Here is an 18,357-nt window from a genome sequence, read left to right on the forward strand (position 1 = left end):
AACCGCAAAACGTCATAAACGCTTCAGAAGGCATTATTTTACGAATAGAAAATCAACATAAATTAATACAAAATTACAATCTTTTTTATATAAATTAAAAAAAACAAGATATTAAAAGCCGAAACTTATATAAGATAAAAAATTATCTCTACTTATACCCTAAATCTCTAAACTTTAATATAAGAAGAGATTCAGAATTCACGACGGCTCTCATTTTTATAACTATGATATTGGTCTTGAAAATTTTAGAGTACTTTTTTCTGACTTCGGAAAATATGGACGACTATGTTATAGTTAAGACTACAATGCCTATCTCGATGACGTTTATGATATAACGGCACGGAGGGCATCCTAAATCGATTCCGCGCACAGAGAGAAATTTATGCGACAGAATTGGATCGTGATGCGACAACCGGAAACCGCTTTAGGTTGCTCGCGCGACAACTTTGCTTCTAATTACTGTACTCCCCCGAGGAACCCGCCCTTCCGTCCCAAACTGAACACTACCTCAGTGTCTAATTATTGTATGTTAGAGCGAAGATATTTGTGTTCTTGTTCTCCCGGCAGTTGGATACACAATGCGCGATATTCGGTACAAATGGAACTCCGGCCTACAGTCGGTCGGCATCTCGAACGAGGTGGAACTACCGCAGTTTCGCGTGCTCGGTCACAGGCAACGACAGACAACCATACACCTATCTACAGGTAGATATTCCCCTCTTATTCGTTCTTCCTTCTAAACTTGGTCCAGAAGTTCGCGTGGCTAATATATTTATGTATATATACTGTGTACAAATGTCGAATGAAAACAAATAACGCCATCAAAAAGTGAAATGGCAAAATTTTTTCATCCGCGAAATATGTGCGAATACAGACCACACTCACACGGGCGATCACGACTTGTCCAGTTTTCGATGCACGTATATATGTACGTATATATACATGTATAACAGTATGTATCGAGAACTGGACAAGTCATGTGTGAGCAATATATACATATATAATATAAATCCTGTTTTTACCCGCATCGATGTGCACCGATCACTGTGTTGTCTTTTCGCGAACACATTTAATTATGTAAGAACCAGCTTGCTCAGTGGGACAGCGTAGTCCTACGGCCATTCATTTCGACCGATCGACTGATCGACTCATAGGTTTTTATCTACACTACGGAACACCCAGACGATAAGTCACGCGTATCCATCGTTCCCAGATTTGGTTTCCTCTTCACTACAAGATGGACGTTGTACTATTTTTACCCTCACTGTCATTATATGTCAATGTATAGATATTAATACTGATTTACAGTATTAATATAAACATTTTGATCTTGAGAGTTTTAAGTTTAGATTCCCGCTCAATACGCGAATAATGGGTTTCACATCTCTATAACAGATACATACGCTATACGAGCATACAAGTTGCTAATGGGTTTCAGGAATAGTATTACGTCCACCTTTGACCTAACATCCACTATCCACAACATCAAAACAATAATCGACACAACGGACTCGTAAATACGGATAATACGCGCCTTCCGCTTCTCGATCGTGCCCAACAATCGAGAAGATCGTCCATTACGATCTCTCATTACATGCCAGATATTCCGCCCACATGCTCCTTTAAAGTCAGTTTAATTTTGGGCTCTCGATAGCCTCGATACCCTTCGCAAGGGTATCCCTCATAGAGAAGGACAGAGAGTAAGATAAACTGAGAGAGACAGATAGATAGAAAGAAAGAAAGGAACGAAAATTGTGAACAGAGAGAAAGGGGAAAAAGTGAAAGAGAGCGGACTCGTAAGGTTTGATGGGGGTGCGAGGTAAGTGGAGGCCCCCTCGGAGCTGAAATGCGTTTGAGGGCTTCCGCGAAGGTACGTACCAACCGCGGGGGGTCTCTCTATTTTTTCAGTCGGATACACGATGAGGGACATCCGGTACAAGTGGAACGAGGGCCCAAACAGCGTCGGGGTCAGCAACGAGGTCTCCCTGCCTCAGTTCAAGGTCCTCGGTCATCGTCAACGTGCCATGGAGATTAGTCTTACCACCGGTAACGTATAAACACAACCCCACCCCCCACCACCAACAAATAATTGTTCAACCCTCGCTTTTAACGGCATGGGTAAGGTGGAGAGACACGTGAGCGCTATCCGATGTCCGCAGGTGCAATTTTCGCTCGTAAGAAAAAAAAACCGTCGTAATCCTGTGTACCTTACTTACATTAAAGCCGTCGATCGATCGATCGATCTCTCTCTTTCTCGCGATCTCGCGCATCATATAAGCTCCGTCGCATAGTGGAGCTGGCTGGCATCAAACGCCGGCTGGGAAACGTTTCTCGCATTCGACGGCGATGAATTTCCTCGAGAAATCATCGCCACATTCCTCCACTTGGTTCGAATGAAACTTTGGGTGAGCAAAATTGTCTTCATATTGCCATCGTGGTGTTTCAATGTCAATCTCTACGCCAATTTCTCGTGGCGCGAGCAAATTCCCATATGATATTCAACGATGTGGCATACACTCCAGCTGAAGACGATTATAGCATTTGCTATTTTCCTCATGAGTCCCACATTAAGCCTTTCATCTTTCGATATGCTCGAATACTATTCTCTGATTATATCGCAGGTGACGATTAAATGATGTATACGATCATCCTAATGACAAAATTAATATCTTTCGCCTCGATGTATCTTTTCGAGCAATAATGGCGCGCAAGAAATAAATTGTCGCCAATTCCCTCTCGTTAAAACGGAAGAAAGCCATGGGGTTGCAAATTGCAACAGGGATAACTCGATTTTCCATTCTAATCGATTCCTCATTTTTCTCCTATGCAACTACATCTCTCGAATCTCTCGATCGGCGCACAATACACGCCGCCGGTATACTTCATTGTAACGTGCATGCATGCATATCTACACTGACAGACGTACACAATATGAGCACGAGGAGTCGCGCATCAACGATGCGAATTTCACTTAACATCCAGCCAGCTCTGGCGCGCCGTATTTCCGACCGGCGCGGTGCAAGGAATAGAGAGAGCTACTCGCGAACAATGAAATCGCTTTTCCTGGCAAAGGCCAGTGACGGAACGGGAGATCAAGCAAGAAGAATAAACGGGAGCTCGAAAGGAGAAGAGCACAACGAACGAGTGGAAGAGACGAAGAGCAAGAAAGACGAAGAAAGAGAGAAAGAGAGAAAGAGAGATGCAAGGGAAGAGAAAGCGAGAAAGAGAGAGAGATAAACGAACAGTGAGGAGGAAGGACAGTGAGCACGGGAGATAAAGAGACATTAAATAGCGCCTCTCCGTCTCCCTGTCCTGACCTTCGATCTTTTAATCGTAGGGAATTACTCGCGGCTGGCCTGCGAGATCCAGTTCGTACGTTCGATGGGCTACTACCTGATCCAGATCTACATACCCTCAGGGCTGATTGTCATAATATCGTGGGTGAGCTTTTGGCTAAACCGAAACGCGACCCCCGCTCGGGTGGCCCTCGGAGTAACCACTGTGCTCACTATGACGACCCTAATGTCCTCGACGAACGCGGCGCTACCAAAGATCTCCTACGTCAAGTCCATCGACGTCTATCTGGGCACCTGCTTCGTCATGGTCTTTGCCTCGTTGCTCGGTGAGTGCGATCGTGTACTCTTCCGTGCCTTTACGTCGCTGCCATTAAGCTTTCCATCCTGCGTCCTCTCATATACTCCGTATAGCTCGGAGCCGTGCCGTTCCAGTAGCGAGCTCGTAGAGTATCGTAGACGGATACTTGTGCAGGGCTCACGTGACAAATGCAAGGGACCCATTTTCCTCGAAATAGTTACTTCGTCGCCGTCGTCGTCATTGTCGTCGACGTCGACGTAAATGTTTGTCAGTCCGAACCTACGTTGAATGGCGAATGAAACGGCGTCTCGCGAAATCATGTTCACCGCGAAGCGCCCGCGAGACAAGGAAAGGTCAATGTGGGTTAAAAGAGCCCCGCGGATTTGTTCAATCGATTAGCATACACGGTACGACACACACATTGTTGCGTTTTCACGACCGCGATTGCGAGTATCTCATTAGTCATTACATATACGACATCAAGGTACTTCGCCGTCGCGGTGTTCATAGCCGGGGTTTCCAGGGAAATGGCTTTCTTCCATCTGCACGTGAGCTCTACACAAGTACCGGGAGCGCAAGCATGAGTGAGATTCTCGACGGATGGAAGTGGGCTCCGTGAAACCGGGCGACCCGCCCAGATCTTACAGTGGCAGACGTGTCATGGCATTGAACGGTTACGTGTTTTCATTTCCCGTGGATTCTTATTCTTCGCAGAGTACGCCACGGTGGGCTACATGGCGAAGAGGATTCAGATGCGGAAGAATCGGTTCCAAAAGATAGCCGAGAGCATGAAGGCCGCGAGCGAAAATCCAGGACCGCCGCGCGTACCCGGCGATCATGGCGATCATGCGCCTAAGCAAACTGTGAGTAGCGACGGCCAAGATTGTCGTCGTTCCCGAATTTCTTTCTTCCATGCAGAATGTCGTTTTGTATCACCGCGTACGACCAGGAGATCCAGTACTAGCGCTCCCCTGGGCGATTTTTTACACGCTTTCTTTCAGCGAGTAGACGATCGGATCTGTCAAGATATCCAGATGTCCCGATCGTGGCACTATTACAGATTTATGCATAATCGTAGCACTTGTTTTTCATAACTTTATGGCTCCCGAGAGCTGTGTGATATTATATATAAGCATACACATACAACAAATATCATCTGTCTTGCCTACTGTCAACGATGAAGGAAGTCTCAAAATGTGAATTCTAAATAACGAAATTATAAACAATAATATAATACTGAATAACGTGGTAATCGCGATTAAAAATTCTTTAATAGACTGCAATAAACGAATCTTTTTAATAGACAGCGGTATAAACGAATATTAGAGCTAATCAAGCTCTTCTCTCTCGTCACAAGGGCAGGCTCAACAGGACGAAGCCGAGCATTATCCTCGATCCAGCTTAGCACGTACCATCGCGCAATGTAAATATGCACTCTATCCCTCCCTCCTTAAAAAGGAGAATTAAAAACGGCAGGCTCGAAAGGTCAAAAGCTAAAAGGTTCTGCGAAATGAATTTCCCATTCGGTCGTGCGACGCGCCGGACAACGTGCTTCGTGCCAACACGGACACGACGCACTATAAATTTTCTTTTAATCTTGGGTATTGTAGACTCCCTTCCTCCCTTCCTCCCTTCCTCCCTTCCTCTCCGGGAAAACAGAAAATATTAAAAGACCGGAAAAGAAAGAGGACAATGTGGTAGGGCGGAAAGAAGTGAGTAAACGAGCGACAAAGATGAAAGGGACGGACGGACGAAGGACGGTTATAAAGTGTCGGATAAGAAGATGAGACGTTTTAATTAATTATTATTACAAAGTTAATTATTCATGTTATCCGGCGGTAAATGCCTAATGACGTTACACGATTCTTTTAATTACATACTTGATACGCTTTTAATTACATTTTGTTTCTTTCAAGATTTTTATAGTTGCTTTGTTTCGAAATATGAAAAGTGTATTAAAATCGAATTTAATGTCTTTGGTGATTTTCTTAGTATAATATTACTTTCAAATGCATAATAAAATCTAATTAATATTAAAAATAATAAAACTATCAAAAATATTCTACAGTCTTACAGTTTCCTGTAAGAAGCCGTAATCATATAATGTTTTTTACATTAATATTAACTTAAAAAAAAATAGAAATTATATTCCAGTATGCGCATAATCTCATTTTACATCAAACAAATAGTCTCTTATAACGACTAATGATTATGTACCAGCAACAAATAATAATAATTTTCCCGCATCTCATCCCGACAGTATATCAATTAGCATCACATACACCAGCTTTCAATTGAATCTTCACCAATCCGTTTTGCTTGAGCACGACCAATCGCAACGCGCGTTTCTATGAACCGCGGTTCTTTTACGAGAGACTTTTCCTATTTCACACTTAAACGTTCCTAAAATATATATATAACGGAATAAACTATAACAGAGACGCGAGTCGCAACAGCGACATAAAAGCAGGTGAGTCTCTCGAATACCAATCGCTCCGATGACTAACGTAAAATCGGACGTCACCGCGTTGAACGAATAAAATATACACTGCCCAGTCCTCGGTATCGCATGCCAAACCGACAAAGTTTTACGGGGTAAACCTCGGGTGAGGGACACCCCACGGCGAACTGCCGTGTCTCTTGTAAGTGGTCCCATGTTGTCCAGGAGGTGCGGTTCAAGGTGCACGACCCAAAGGCACACAGCAAAGGTGGGACGCTCGAGAACACCATAAATGGTCGCGCCGATGAAGAATCGGCGGGCGCGCCGCAACATATTATTCATCCTAGCAAGGACATCACCAAGCTCTACGGTATGAGTAGACCATGTACGCACTTTTATAACACTTTTTCAACCCCCCCCCCCCCCCGCCTGGCAAGCTATCAAATATTCGGTTCTTAGCTTGGCAGGCTGTCTATTTCAACGAGCTTCTGAACGGTGGCAAAATAAACGTTATTGTACGGTTTAACCGTCAGTGAGCTCGGAAGGCCACCGGCGTGGTGTCATCGCCTGGATAAAGGGCCTGACAAGGCCGTCAATTGTGGCAATATGGATATCGAGTACTTTGAACTTCGCCAAGATTATGCAATATTCATGGCCGATGATACCACGCGCCTGCGCGGCGTTGTATTATATATATACAATTTCTCTACGCTTGAAACACCGTCCGAAAACGCTTGTCACTGATCATCTCATAAAAAGCTTTTATGCGCATTTTAAGAAACATTTGTACAATTTATTTTTCAAGCATTACGATGCACTATTAGACGCTTTTTTGTACCCTTTTAAGGTACAACGGCACCGCGCGAACTCGGAAGCTCACTGAAATATGCAACTCTCTTCCCTCACGATCTTGCGCCGCAACCATTCTAAGTCACTTTAACGTTTCTTTAGGCATAACGCCGTCGGACATCGACAAATATTCCCGCATCGTATTCCCGGTATGTTTCGTTTGCTTCAATCTGATGTACTGGATTATTTACCTCCACATCAGCGACGTGGTCGCGGACGACCTCGTGCTGCTCGAGGAGGCGAAGTAGACGACGACGTCGCGGTGCTCCGAATCGAGAAGAAAAAAAAGGGCAAAAGAGCGCACAGAAGCGAGCATTCTTACGCGTAGGAACGAGACGAGGACCGATTCGCAAAGGAGGAAAAGCGAAAAGCGGTTCAAGGAGGAAAAATCGAGACGCGCTCGGTGACTACTTCAGGACAGGAGTAGTAAAAAGCGGGTAGTAAAAAGCGAACGACATCCGAGACCAGCCGTACCAGCTCGCGGACCAGAAAGGTGCTCTCAAAACATACGCTTAGGTCCGTCTCGAGAGCACGGTAACCACTTCTCAACTGGAAGTAGTAGCGGACGAATATGGGCAAGCCGTGCGGTCGCCTAGACGCGGAGTAGGACTACTTCGCGATCACCGGCAAGTAGAAACGGTCGAACGAACTCAGACGCCGCATCGCTTTGGCGTGGCTTATCAAACGCGCGCTCTCACTACTCGCGCGGCGTCTGTGACTACCGCAATTTCTACCGGGCAACAGGCTCCTGTTCGTCAATCAGCGATCGGGCACGCGTAAGCCTCGGCTATCGTCGCTGTCCACGAGGCGTCTTCGTTAAAGACTCAATATATATACATAAATAAATAAATATATATATATATATATATAGGTACGTCGCGCGATAGAAATGTATATGTCGCGACGCAAGCGGAACGGCAAGCAGGAGCTCAATCGCGAAGGCGAATCCACGAGCATACATACCATAAAACATTGCCAGTCTAGGTATCTCTAGTTCTTAAACGGAGAAAATACCTTCGATATAAACACTTGTCAATTTAGCCACCATTACATAGTAACATTAACTAACGCTAAGAACAACACCGAGACTCGTCGGTTTGAAGCGACGATTCAATCGAGAGCAGCTTGAGAACGGAAAAATATAGGATTATCGACGTTCGTCGAGGTCGAGGATGAATCGTCGCTCTGACGCCGTCAGCAGCGTTCGCGCGCAGAGAAAACGTAGCGGAAATCGCATGGTGGCATATGTGCGCGCGTGAATGCGAATGAACGAAAGAGAGAGAGAGAGAGAGAATGAACGCGAGTATAAAATGTATGAGTGATAGTGCGCGCGTGGAACGAAAAAAACGGCGGGAAACTTCATATTCCGAACGAAGAAAAAAAAACAATGTACTATCGGAGACTGGTGCGACTTATTATCTAAGTAAGTACAGTAAGTATATGTATATTAACATACATACGCGCGCGCGCGTACGCGGCCACGTTAGGTACGCGCGTACACGCATATTAGACACACGTGCGTGCACACATGCGTACGCAGAACGCGTACAGACGATCGATGGAGAGCGTTCTACGCGAGATCTACAAAGATATAACGGCGGGGGAAAGCGGAAGGGGATAACGCGACGCAGGACGCCCACGACGAAAGCGGCTCGGGTTTCATGGTAGCGGCCTCACTTCAGCATCCGCATTTATTTGGATTACGGCCAAGTACGAGCCAGATCTCTCCTTTCATTTCGTAGGACTTTTTTACGATTTTTCACGACGCGACTTTTGTATGTTTCTGTATATGTATGACTCGCGTCGCCGCTACCGAAATCGGTGAACTTATATCGTCACTCGTCCCAGGGCGTCTCTGTACGCGTGTACGTGCGTGTGCACATGGCTCAATCGGGAGTACTCTTAGCTCGTACTACGTAGTCGCGACTGTTTACGTAGGGAAACTCCCGGGACGTATAAATGATTATAGATCGGACGTAAAAACACTCCAATCAAGTCGAGAAAATCGAGAGGGACAACGGACCAAGGCGGACCAACTCGGTACTCGTACTTACTTTCGCTTGAAGAAAGCTCTTGATATATAATTGACATATAAAATACTCGTGTCACGAATATGGACATATCTTATTTCATCGTATATTGAAAAACAATGGCGGAGAAAGAAACCTGATGAAAATAAATCTGTATAACCGCGATTATTATCCTTAAATAACACTTTATCTATATTGTCTATGACAATAGCAAGCCGACGCAGCCGCGCTGGATTTTATCGATTTAATTCGTAGCTAATCCCATCGACATCCTTTATAGTATTTATGCAAGAGATGAGAAAGACAGTGAAATATAATCGCTCTTATTTGCGTGGGTTGCTTCACGAGCTTATGTACAACGGTCTTCTTTTTTCAACGTATTTCGTTGCCCAATGTTTTGTCAATTTAATTAACGTTAATTGCATGGCGTTCTACTTTCTTCTCGCGGATGCTGCGCACTCCGCTGCTCGTACTTTCTAAAATCCTGTTCGCCATTACAGACCATCGATCACTTACACAAAAAGTTTCCAAAACCTATACACTCGGAACTTTCTTCTTTGCGCCTTTCGTATATAAGCTACCTAGTAATCAAGCACTTTCTTTTAAATGTAGCCAATTCCTCCTCGGCAACGATTGGATTAGATGCCATCTTTTGCTTTTGTAATTTTTCCGATCGTACATCTTAATAATTAAATTTCAGCTTAAAACTTTATTAAGCTCAATTTAAAATTCACAGAAGAATAAAGTTTTATTATTTATAATTTTCTTAAAAATTCAACTCTTCAAAACTCCAATCTTCAAGCGCTTGCAATATAAGAACAATTGAGCGACATTCTTTTTTAGTTGGACTTCTGCTGTTTATGATTTAGGAGAAGTGTGGAAAACTTCTCTGGAACATTTTATATACATATATACTTGCAAGCGCTCTCTTTTTACTGGCCTTCTCTCTTGCCCCTCGGACGTAGCGGCTGACTGCAAGCTGGGCCGTGGAAGCTTGCCATTCAGGATATCGACCAGCTGACACGCCCAACCCACCCTCTGACTCTTTCTCATCCCTTCTGCCGTCGCTCTTACTCTTCCTCTCCCCATTCTCGTCCTCCATTCTACTTCGCAATCGCCAAATAGTCCGTTTACCAGACGCTACTGTCAGTCGTGCATTTAATAAGGAGATCCCTTGCCTTAGCGCGCTCCGCGAGAATTCATTATAGAAATATAAGTAATCCGTAGTCCAGGATTCTGCCTTGGTCCGCTATCCATCTCAGATATTCGAGAGAAACGAAAGAGGGATGGTCATATTCGAGCGTCACGTTTTACCAATGGGAAAACGCTGAACCGTACGATTTTTATTAGATAACATTGGTCAAACTTATCGACTCGAAAAGAGAGAAGAAAAGAGAATTAGGAATTCTCAGTATAAGCGATTACGTGATACATTCGGTCTGTTAAGATACACTATATACCTAAATTTAATTGGCAATTTTTTCGCCGAGAAAAAACACTTAAATTTTACGTAAAAATCGAAAGAGAAAAATATAAAAGCACTTCAAGTCGCTAAATCGTCGAAGCCGTATAAAGTTGAAAGCACTAGTTTATATCGATAGATTTTTTTTTAATACTCCATTAAATATAATTCCCTAAATAATATGATAAACGTCACCAAAACGATTTATAAGATATTCAAAAAACATCTAGCGATTGATAAATCTCTTAGGTATGTTAATGACATTTAAAATCAATATCGACAAATCTGGAACGAATAATTCATGCCTTATAAGTTATATAGTAGAACTAAGTGAGCAGAACCAATTCTAAATAATATTTTTATTTGTTGCTCATTTGTTGCTAAAGTTGCCAAAGAAAAAAATTTGTTCTAAGTTTTCTCAAAAAATGATGTTCCGCGAAAGGAAGATTAAGTTAGCGGGACTAGCATATTTTGTGAACAACAAATTAGCAACAATTTTTACGTTATTGTTATGTGCAATTTCGTTGCTATATATATATATATATATATATATATATATGTGTGTGTGTATATTGTCCCGCTAACTTATCTTTATTCCTTAGCGGAACATCATTTTTTAAGGCTCCTGGATGGTCAGCCGAGAACTCTGCGTTGACGGTGGCGACGTACCGTCGCGGCAGAAATCAGAACTCTCTCCAATGGAGAATTCTGTCCTTTGTGACATGTTGACAACCTATTTTGTCGTGCGTGCTATTTCTTTATTATTCGCTCTGTACTTGTGCTCTAACGTTTAACGTATTCGTGAAAATCGTAAAATTGACCGAAAAGTAAGATTTGCATGCGGAAGGAACGTTTTCACCTCCTTTCGATAGTCGTTAAACGGCTGTTTTCCCGTATGTTTAGGCTTCGTTTTATGGCGGTTTGTTTATTGTCGAGGAAAAAGGATAGTTTTCGGTCAATTTCGGAAGTGTTCTGAAACGATCTATAGTGATATTTTATTGAAATGTCTTTTTATTTGAAAATGGCATGCACGACAAAATTGGGTGTTTTCCTCGCCTCGATAGTAAGAATTCAATATGGCCGCGGTGACCATCCAGGAGCCTTAAGAAAGCTTACAGAGCAACAAATTTTTTTCTTTAGCAACAAATGAGCAACAAATAAAAATATTAGTTAGAATTGGTTCTGCTCACTTTGTTCCGCTAACTTATAAGACATAAATAACTCTAGGACCATAAATAAGGAGTAACTCTCAAAATTCTCAAGTATCTATGTCAATTTTACATTCCCATAGCGTGGATCGTACTTTAGGATTACAATTTGTGACCGGTATAATTTCGATTCCTATATACGTTGTCGCAAATAAACAACAGCAATGATTTTTCAGTGTTAACGACGTCGAAATTTCGAATCAGCGAAATTATACCGGTTCGGTTAATCGCTGTACGTACTTTTAACTCTTCGGTGTAGAAGATTGCACGCGCTCCGGCTTTCTCGATTTTTTTTAGACACCGGCGCGATTACACCACAGACTTACCATCTCGCGTATTCGCGAGATTCAACCGTGATAATTCGCCCATCGCGGGCACAATCAACCGCGGCATTCCGTTCGCGCGTTAATTCAGCGACTTATTTCGCTTTCGCGTTTTCCGCGCCGAACACTCGGGCATCCGGTTCTCAATCGCGGTAATCACGCGATAATTCGAATAATGGCGGCGCGCGAGTTTGTCGTGCGCGAAAAGGCGCAAATCGCGTGTCCAGCCCTCGTTCGTTTCTTTCTTCGGCTGCGCTCGTACATAATATATAAGTATTGATACATTTCTCCACGTCCGCCCCAACCGGAAGCGTTGTATGCAATTTATATAACTGTACATCCGTTATCTACTCGGAGTCTCTATAATAACGGGAGAGCGAGAGGGAAGAGAGAGAGAGAGGATCTAACTCGTTTTATTGTTGTGATATATTCTATGGTAGCTATATGCATTTATTCGCGCGTATGGTGACATATACGCGTGCCTATTGTTTACGCTGAATCTTTAAGCTGGGCGGACAAACGGCGGGAATTGGCGTGTCCACGATCAAAGACGGTGGAGAAACTCTTCCTTAGATAGACATACAGTTAGGTGTAAAGTAAAGCAAATAATTAAATAATGTAATAATTAATTAACTTTACGGATAACGAAATAATTAACGTAATAAAACGCGTCGTGTGCATCTCGCGATACAGAGCGTGCAAGCTTCGAAATCGCGAATGAACGATATTCCTTTCGAATGCGCGATACTAAACTAATTCAATTGTTAATGTAATGATGATCGATGATAAACGATGCTGTTATAATTCAGAATGATCGATTACGCATTAATTTCTTGAGAATGCATGACGCGCATCCGCTGCAATCTTTTAGATGCATTCTTTATTCATTTATCACGTTTATTCATTATGACGCTATCAAGAAAATTTTGTTATTGATATGTTATTTATATAAGATATTCGTAACGCTCAAATAAGTTTGTAACATATATACGTTTGCTTGATCTCAGTAAGTATTCGAAGTTAGGTAACTTCGCTGATCCAACGTTGAAGATTTAGTAGCAGAAAACTCGATAATTAAGCGCTTTCACCTACGATAATTCAATCGCTCAATGCGATTTCTTGTGCCGAATTATAAAAAAGAAACGCGTGCAGTGTAAGCACAAATCGACATACGCACGTCATATGGGACGCGCCAATTCCCCGCAGACGTCACAATCGACCATTATTATTATTAGTCTCACTGAAAAATTTTTATTACCTTTATTATTATATTTATTACCGTTAACATTATAAATGACCGTTTAAAGATTTACGATGTTCTTTATCCTCTGGCAGGATGACTACTTATGTTATCGGCGGGCACTTATATCGCGTATAATACCAAATAGATGAAATCGTTATATAAAAACAAAGAGCACCGGCGTGCAGGTATCTCGGGATATAACTCGGGATATGACAAGAGAGAGATACAGAGAAAAATACACAGAAATATTAATATTATATAAATCGATCACATTTTGTAAATACGAGTTTTATACAGAGCATTGTATTCGTTAAACAAAGATATATTGCGAAGTAATATATATATACATATTATATATATTATACATTCATACATGTGTATATATATATATATATATATATATATATATACATATTGTATATATATACGCAAATGTAGTGCACACGAAAATATGACTGTTCGCACGTATTTAGGTAAATCACTTTTAAAAGTATAGGAAAAAGAGAAAACCAAAGTAGACTGGAAGAACGTCGGGGGCCGAGAAGTTAGTGCGTACGTTCATTCGTTCGTTTGTTCGTTCGTTCGTTCGTCCGTACGTTCATTCGCAGCGAATGTAGGTCATAAAAATCGACAATTTGATTACTTGCTGACTATCTACTGCGTAATGAAAGAGAAGTATCCTCCGTGATCGCCGACGAAGACGACCAGAAGAGTCGATCTATATACGCTCGTATGAACTCTTTTACATTTATCATTATGCGTAGATAAGAACGACGACGTGAGAAAATACCACGTGATCGAGCTCTTTATCAATCCATCCACATATTATGCATTCTCGATCATAATTGTTCGTCCGCGGACGTAAACGTAAAAATTGCTCAAAACATGGTTGTTAAATCATCAGCAGATGTGTACAGAGATCATGAATAATTTATTTGAATTTTATAGATACATTCACACATCGATAAGACTTTAGTATTATATCTATACATATATCAACGCGTAGAACCGTGAAGAATCTTTCGCCAATCGGAATAATTTACCTCATTTTATCTCACAATCCGCTAGCATTATCTCACTTCGTGAAACGATCATAGTTACGAGAAATTATCGACAAAACGAACGCTCACGTCGTTCGGTCATCTTTGCCGCGAACGAGAAACTCTTCTGGGCGGCACGCAACACGGCAGAATCGCCACCGGTGTATGTATGTACTCTGACAAGACCACGACAGTTCAAGCCGCGTTGTAACGAAAACTGCCAACTTCATATTGCAATATACGTTTTAGTCAATCGTGGCGATGCAGCAAAAAAACGACAGGAAACAGAGCGAGCGGTGCAACCATTTCGGGTGACAACGAGAAACGTTGAACGCCGATGTATCTCCGATCGTGTCGATTGGTCAATTTGAAATAATTCGCGAAAGATTCGCACATCTTAAATTGATGGATCGAACAATTGATTTATCATTGGTAGATAAGCAAACCGTGTCACCGCTCAACCGATCGCACGCGCACATTCCGTGGACTTTGATTTTATAATTCCAATTTCAAATTCTAAATTCCATAAGTTAGAAAGTTATTTTTAATTTAAGCGAGGAAGGCATGGGTAAAGCATTAAGATTGCTCATTATTTAACATTATTAAACTTTACTTGACAAGTATTCTATGAATATAAATATACCATATTGCATATAATAAATTTCGTTGCGTTATATGATCATAGATAATTTAAAAGATTGTTACGGTGATATAGTTATTTTATTATTCGCGCAATGTTTATGTCAGCATCGTGAATGGCTGTATAAATATCAGAAGTAATAGTTTAAGTCTTTACGGAATAAGTGAGCAAACGATTGAAGCGAGACATTCTACCATATTTATCAAACGTGGTTACAGAGCGATAGCGCTACGAAAAGACACGAAGGAAACGAAGTTGATCGGGAAGCATTTGGGAGAAATTGTGGAAAGAGAGGCTTGTGGAATTGTCGAAACGGAAGATATGTAATCGCGATTTACTCGTGCCGCAAGCGAGAGACGTGTACGTGAACTATGGCATAGCGATCGTTTGTACTTAACCAGTCCTAAAACACCTCTCGCTTGTCGCCGGAGATTCCGCAGTTTCGTACCAACTGCTTCCGATATTTCTCGCAACCGCCGTTCACTCGAGATAGTTGAGAATTTCGAGCGGCATCGAATCGAGAACTCGACGGATTTCAGGGATGCAATCTTCAGTTATCGCGGAATTGAGGTCGTTTCCCTTCTCCGGCGGGGGGCTCGCGCACCTGTCATACATCGCGATCGAGAATCGCTTCGCGAACTATCTCGATCGCTCTCGAGATCGGTGGGAAATGCAAATACGACGAAAACTGCGGCGTCTCCTTATGGGCGAGAGAGAGAGAGAGAGAGAGAGAGAGAGAGAGAGAGAGAGAGAGAGAGAAAGAGAGAGAGGAGAGTCGTCTGCGTTGCTTCGCGAAAAGCGGGAAAAAAGCGAGGATCGGCGAACGCGAACGAAACTCTGAATGAAAGAACGAAGACGAAAGTGTTGGCGCGAAGACGAGTCGTCTCGACGAGAGTACCAAATTCTAAAATGTATTTAAAGACACACGCTAACTGCATTATACCGTAGAAACGTATTCTACGAAAACGTAAACTGTAAGAAAGACAATGTAGATACACATGTACCCGAGACACGCATACACAAACACGGACACGCAGCCGTTGCACGCATATACAACAGGCACACACAAACATACACACAACACGTACCGAACATCTAAAAATACCCTCTAGATCGGGCGATTACCATCTCGAGAAGCGATTATATATAATTAACGATATATACATACTTATATATATACGGCACTTGGTAGACAGGTACACGTACCGAGTATACCTACACTACCTGCAACTTTCTACTCGGCTGCGACGCCGATTGTGCGAGGTAAAAAATAAAGAGTGAGAGCGCGAGAGTGAGAGAGAATGAAAGAGTGAGAGAGAGAGAGAGAGAGAAACAGAGAAAGAGAAAAGCGAAAAGTCTGACGTAAAAAATCGATGTAACGGTGGGGGAAGAGACGTGTAACGTTTGTACGGCGCGCAATAGTGCGAGTATACGCATAATAGCTAGGCGTAGACTAATAGGTCCGGAAATACGAGTGTCTGTCGTAATCGGGAGTGTATCCGTTCGTGTAAGAATGTCCGCGTGTCTACTACACGTACTACGGAAAGTACGTGCGTGAGAATCTCCGTGGTCTGTAATTCCCATTGCGGGGAAGTTCCTGTTCCTCGAGGCAGCGAGACAAAAAGAAGAGGAGGAGGAGGAGGATTGCGGGGGAGGAACGATGACGAAGATGACAAAACAAACTTATCGAGATTTTGTAGATATTATCCGATTCGCGCGGGGGCCCCGCCAGATCTGCCCGAATCCACGCTGACACTTTTTCCATCCCCGAAATACGCACGAATACAGTCTCGCGAGCGAACCAAGGCTATGATATACACCTGACAGTTTTACCATCGAGAATCGTTCTAAGAGCGATGACCGATCTCATCGAGCGCGCTCTTTCTTTCAGCTCTCTACCTAAACAATCACTGTACCGACGGTTCCTCTACTTCTAACGGCACATTTAAAAAATGTACGTAGTGAAAATTCGACTGATTCGCACCGAACGTGGACCTCTAGCGTTTATCGTATCTAAAGTAAAATACTACAAATGTTTTCTAGCAACAGAAATAATTGATAATTAATACTTATCGACGCGAGTAAAGATCGGCAAGAAAACAATTGCATTTTGAAGTTGTTACAAATTTAAGAGAGACGTTAATTACGATAGAATAATAGATAAAAATCGGTCATTTAGAGAGTAACACGTAATTTTTAACGAACTTCCTCGCGTTAACGAACGAAAGAATCGCACTAGCACGAGAGAATCTTCACCGTCGCTTTTTTTCTCTCTTCGAAAAAAAAGCGAGGCAGCAAGATGAAAGAGTGATACCGTGTTCCAATAAAAACGTCCATCTTGGAGCAAGAAGGAGAAGGAAAGTCGCTTTGAAAAGAGTAAAACTTTCGAGTGTGCATCAGCCTGAGCGAAATCTGACGTAAGAAAAACATTACCGACGCGTAAAAATGTGGAAAGCGGAAGAACATCTGCTAATAGAGAGGGGAAGTAGGTCAGATCCCGGCAAAGCGCCCTCATTTACGATTAGCCGCGCGCTATTAAGGCCATTTTTTGTAATATCCGAATAAAATGCATGGTCGATGATGACGTACGAAAACTTACCTTTTCTCTACGATCGAACGACTCAACCTTCGGGGACTCGGGACTCATAACAGATACCGGTGTCGTCGGAATGTGTGCTGCTCAGTTACCGTTTGGCTGCAACTCCATCGTGGGGGAGGACTACTTGCGAACTCTCTCGGCGGCAATTCTCAACAGTAAAAACATTAAGAATATGTCTCTGATATAAATCTGATATACTTATATCCATGAATCTCTGTACGACAAAATTCTGAAAATAGAATACAAGGTAAAGAACGATTTTTATCCCTTTGTCAAAAACTGTCTTTACTGTCGAGAATGTCGCTGGTCGAGAATGAGATGGATACGCAGAACGACGTTCACTAAGGGCCACTTCGACCAAATTCCGATTAACTTAATCGTTGATTAGTCCATTGGAAATGACCAATCGCATTTGTCAATCTGCTTAATGAGCAGATGCGATTGGTCATTTCCAATGGACTAATCAACGATTAAGTTAATCGGAATTTGGTCGAAGTGGCCCTAAGTCGTGGATCTTAGGACGGACGAGCGATAACGATTTCTCTTTTCGGCTAAGGATTCTTCCATCACGAACGGTTCCATCGCCGACGAAGCGCGATCCTGAACGTGTAGAATTCGTTGTAAATAAATCTCGGGGGACGAGGGCGAGCGAGAGAGCGTGGGAGCAAAGGAGAAGGAGGAGTACGAGTGAAAGAATGCACCCTAATTGTCGCGCTGTGTCACGATTGCGTTTGGAAGTTCCTCGCGTTACGTGCGAAGTGACTGGACCGTTCACCCTGACTGCCGAAAGAACACAATGCAATTGACCGTTTATGGAGCAGCCGGTGAAAACGAGGACACGCAAAAAGAGGGAAGCGGCGAGATGAAGAGAAACGAGAGCTCTCCTAGTTACTTGCTCATTGAAATAATATTCTAAATAACGTTCGCGT

At 42.7% G+C, this 18,357-nt stretch overlaps 1 protein-coding gene across 6 annotated transcripts in view; it reads left to right on the plus strand.

Moving 5' to 3' along the window:
* Nucleotides 1-17,413, plus strand: part of Rdl (Resistant to dieldrin) — a 79,018-nt gene extending 61,605 nt beyond the window's left edge. For 2 of the 6 annotated variants that reach the window (XM_071699511.1, XM_071699586.1), the window contains exons 6-11: nucleotides 568-705; nucleotides 1,909-2,046; nucleotides 3,338-3,622; nucleotides 4,309-4,457; nucleotides 6,260-6,419; nucleotides 6,986-17,413. In XM_071699511.1, coding sequence (XP_071555612.1) covers nucleotides 568-705; nucleotides 1,909-2,046; nucleotides 3,338-3,622; nucleotides 4,309-4,457; nucleotides 6,260-6,419; nucleotides 6,986-7,131 — 1,016 coding nt within the window. In that variant the 3' untranslated portion in view covers nucleotides 7,132-17,413. The remainder of the gene's footprint in view (nucleotides 1-567; nucleotides 706-1,908; nucleotides 2,047-3,337; nucleotides 3,623-4,308; nucleotides 4,458-6,259; nucleotides 6,420-6,985) is intronic. The other 4 variants (XM_071699750.1, XM_071699826.1, XM_071699664.1 and 1 more) reach the window with 3 other exon arrangements.
* Nucleotides 17,414-18,357: the final 944 nt, after the last annotated feature.

The sequence above is a fragment of the Temnothorax nylanderi genome, unplaced genomic scaffold (genome assembly GCF_030848795.1).
Source record: "Temnothorax nylanderi isolate EJ_2023f unplaced genomic scaffold, tnyl_v1.0 TNYL_tig0001_pilon, whole genome shotgun sequence".
NCBI classification, from domain to species: Eukaryota; Metazoa; Arthropoda; class Insecta; order Hymenoptera; family Formicidae; genus Temnothorax; species Temnothorax nylanderi.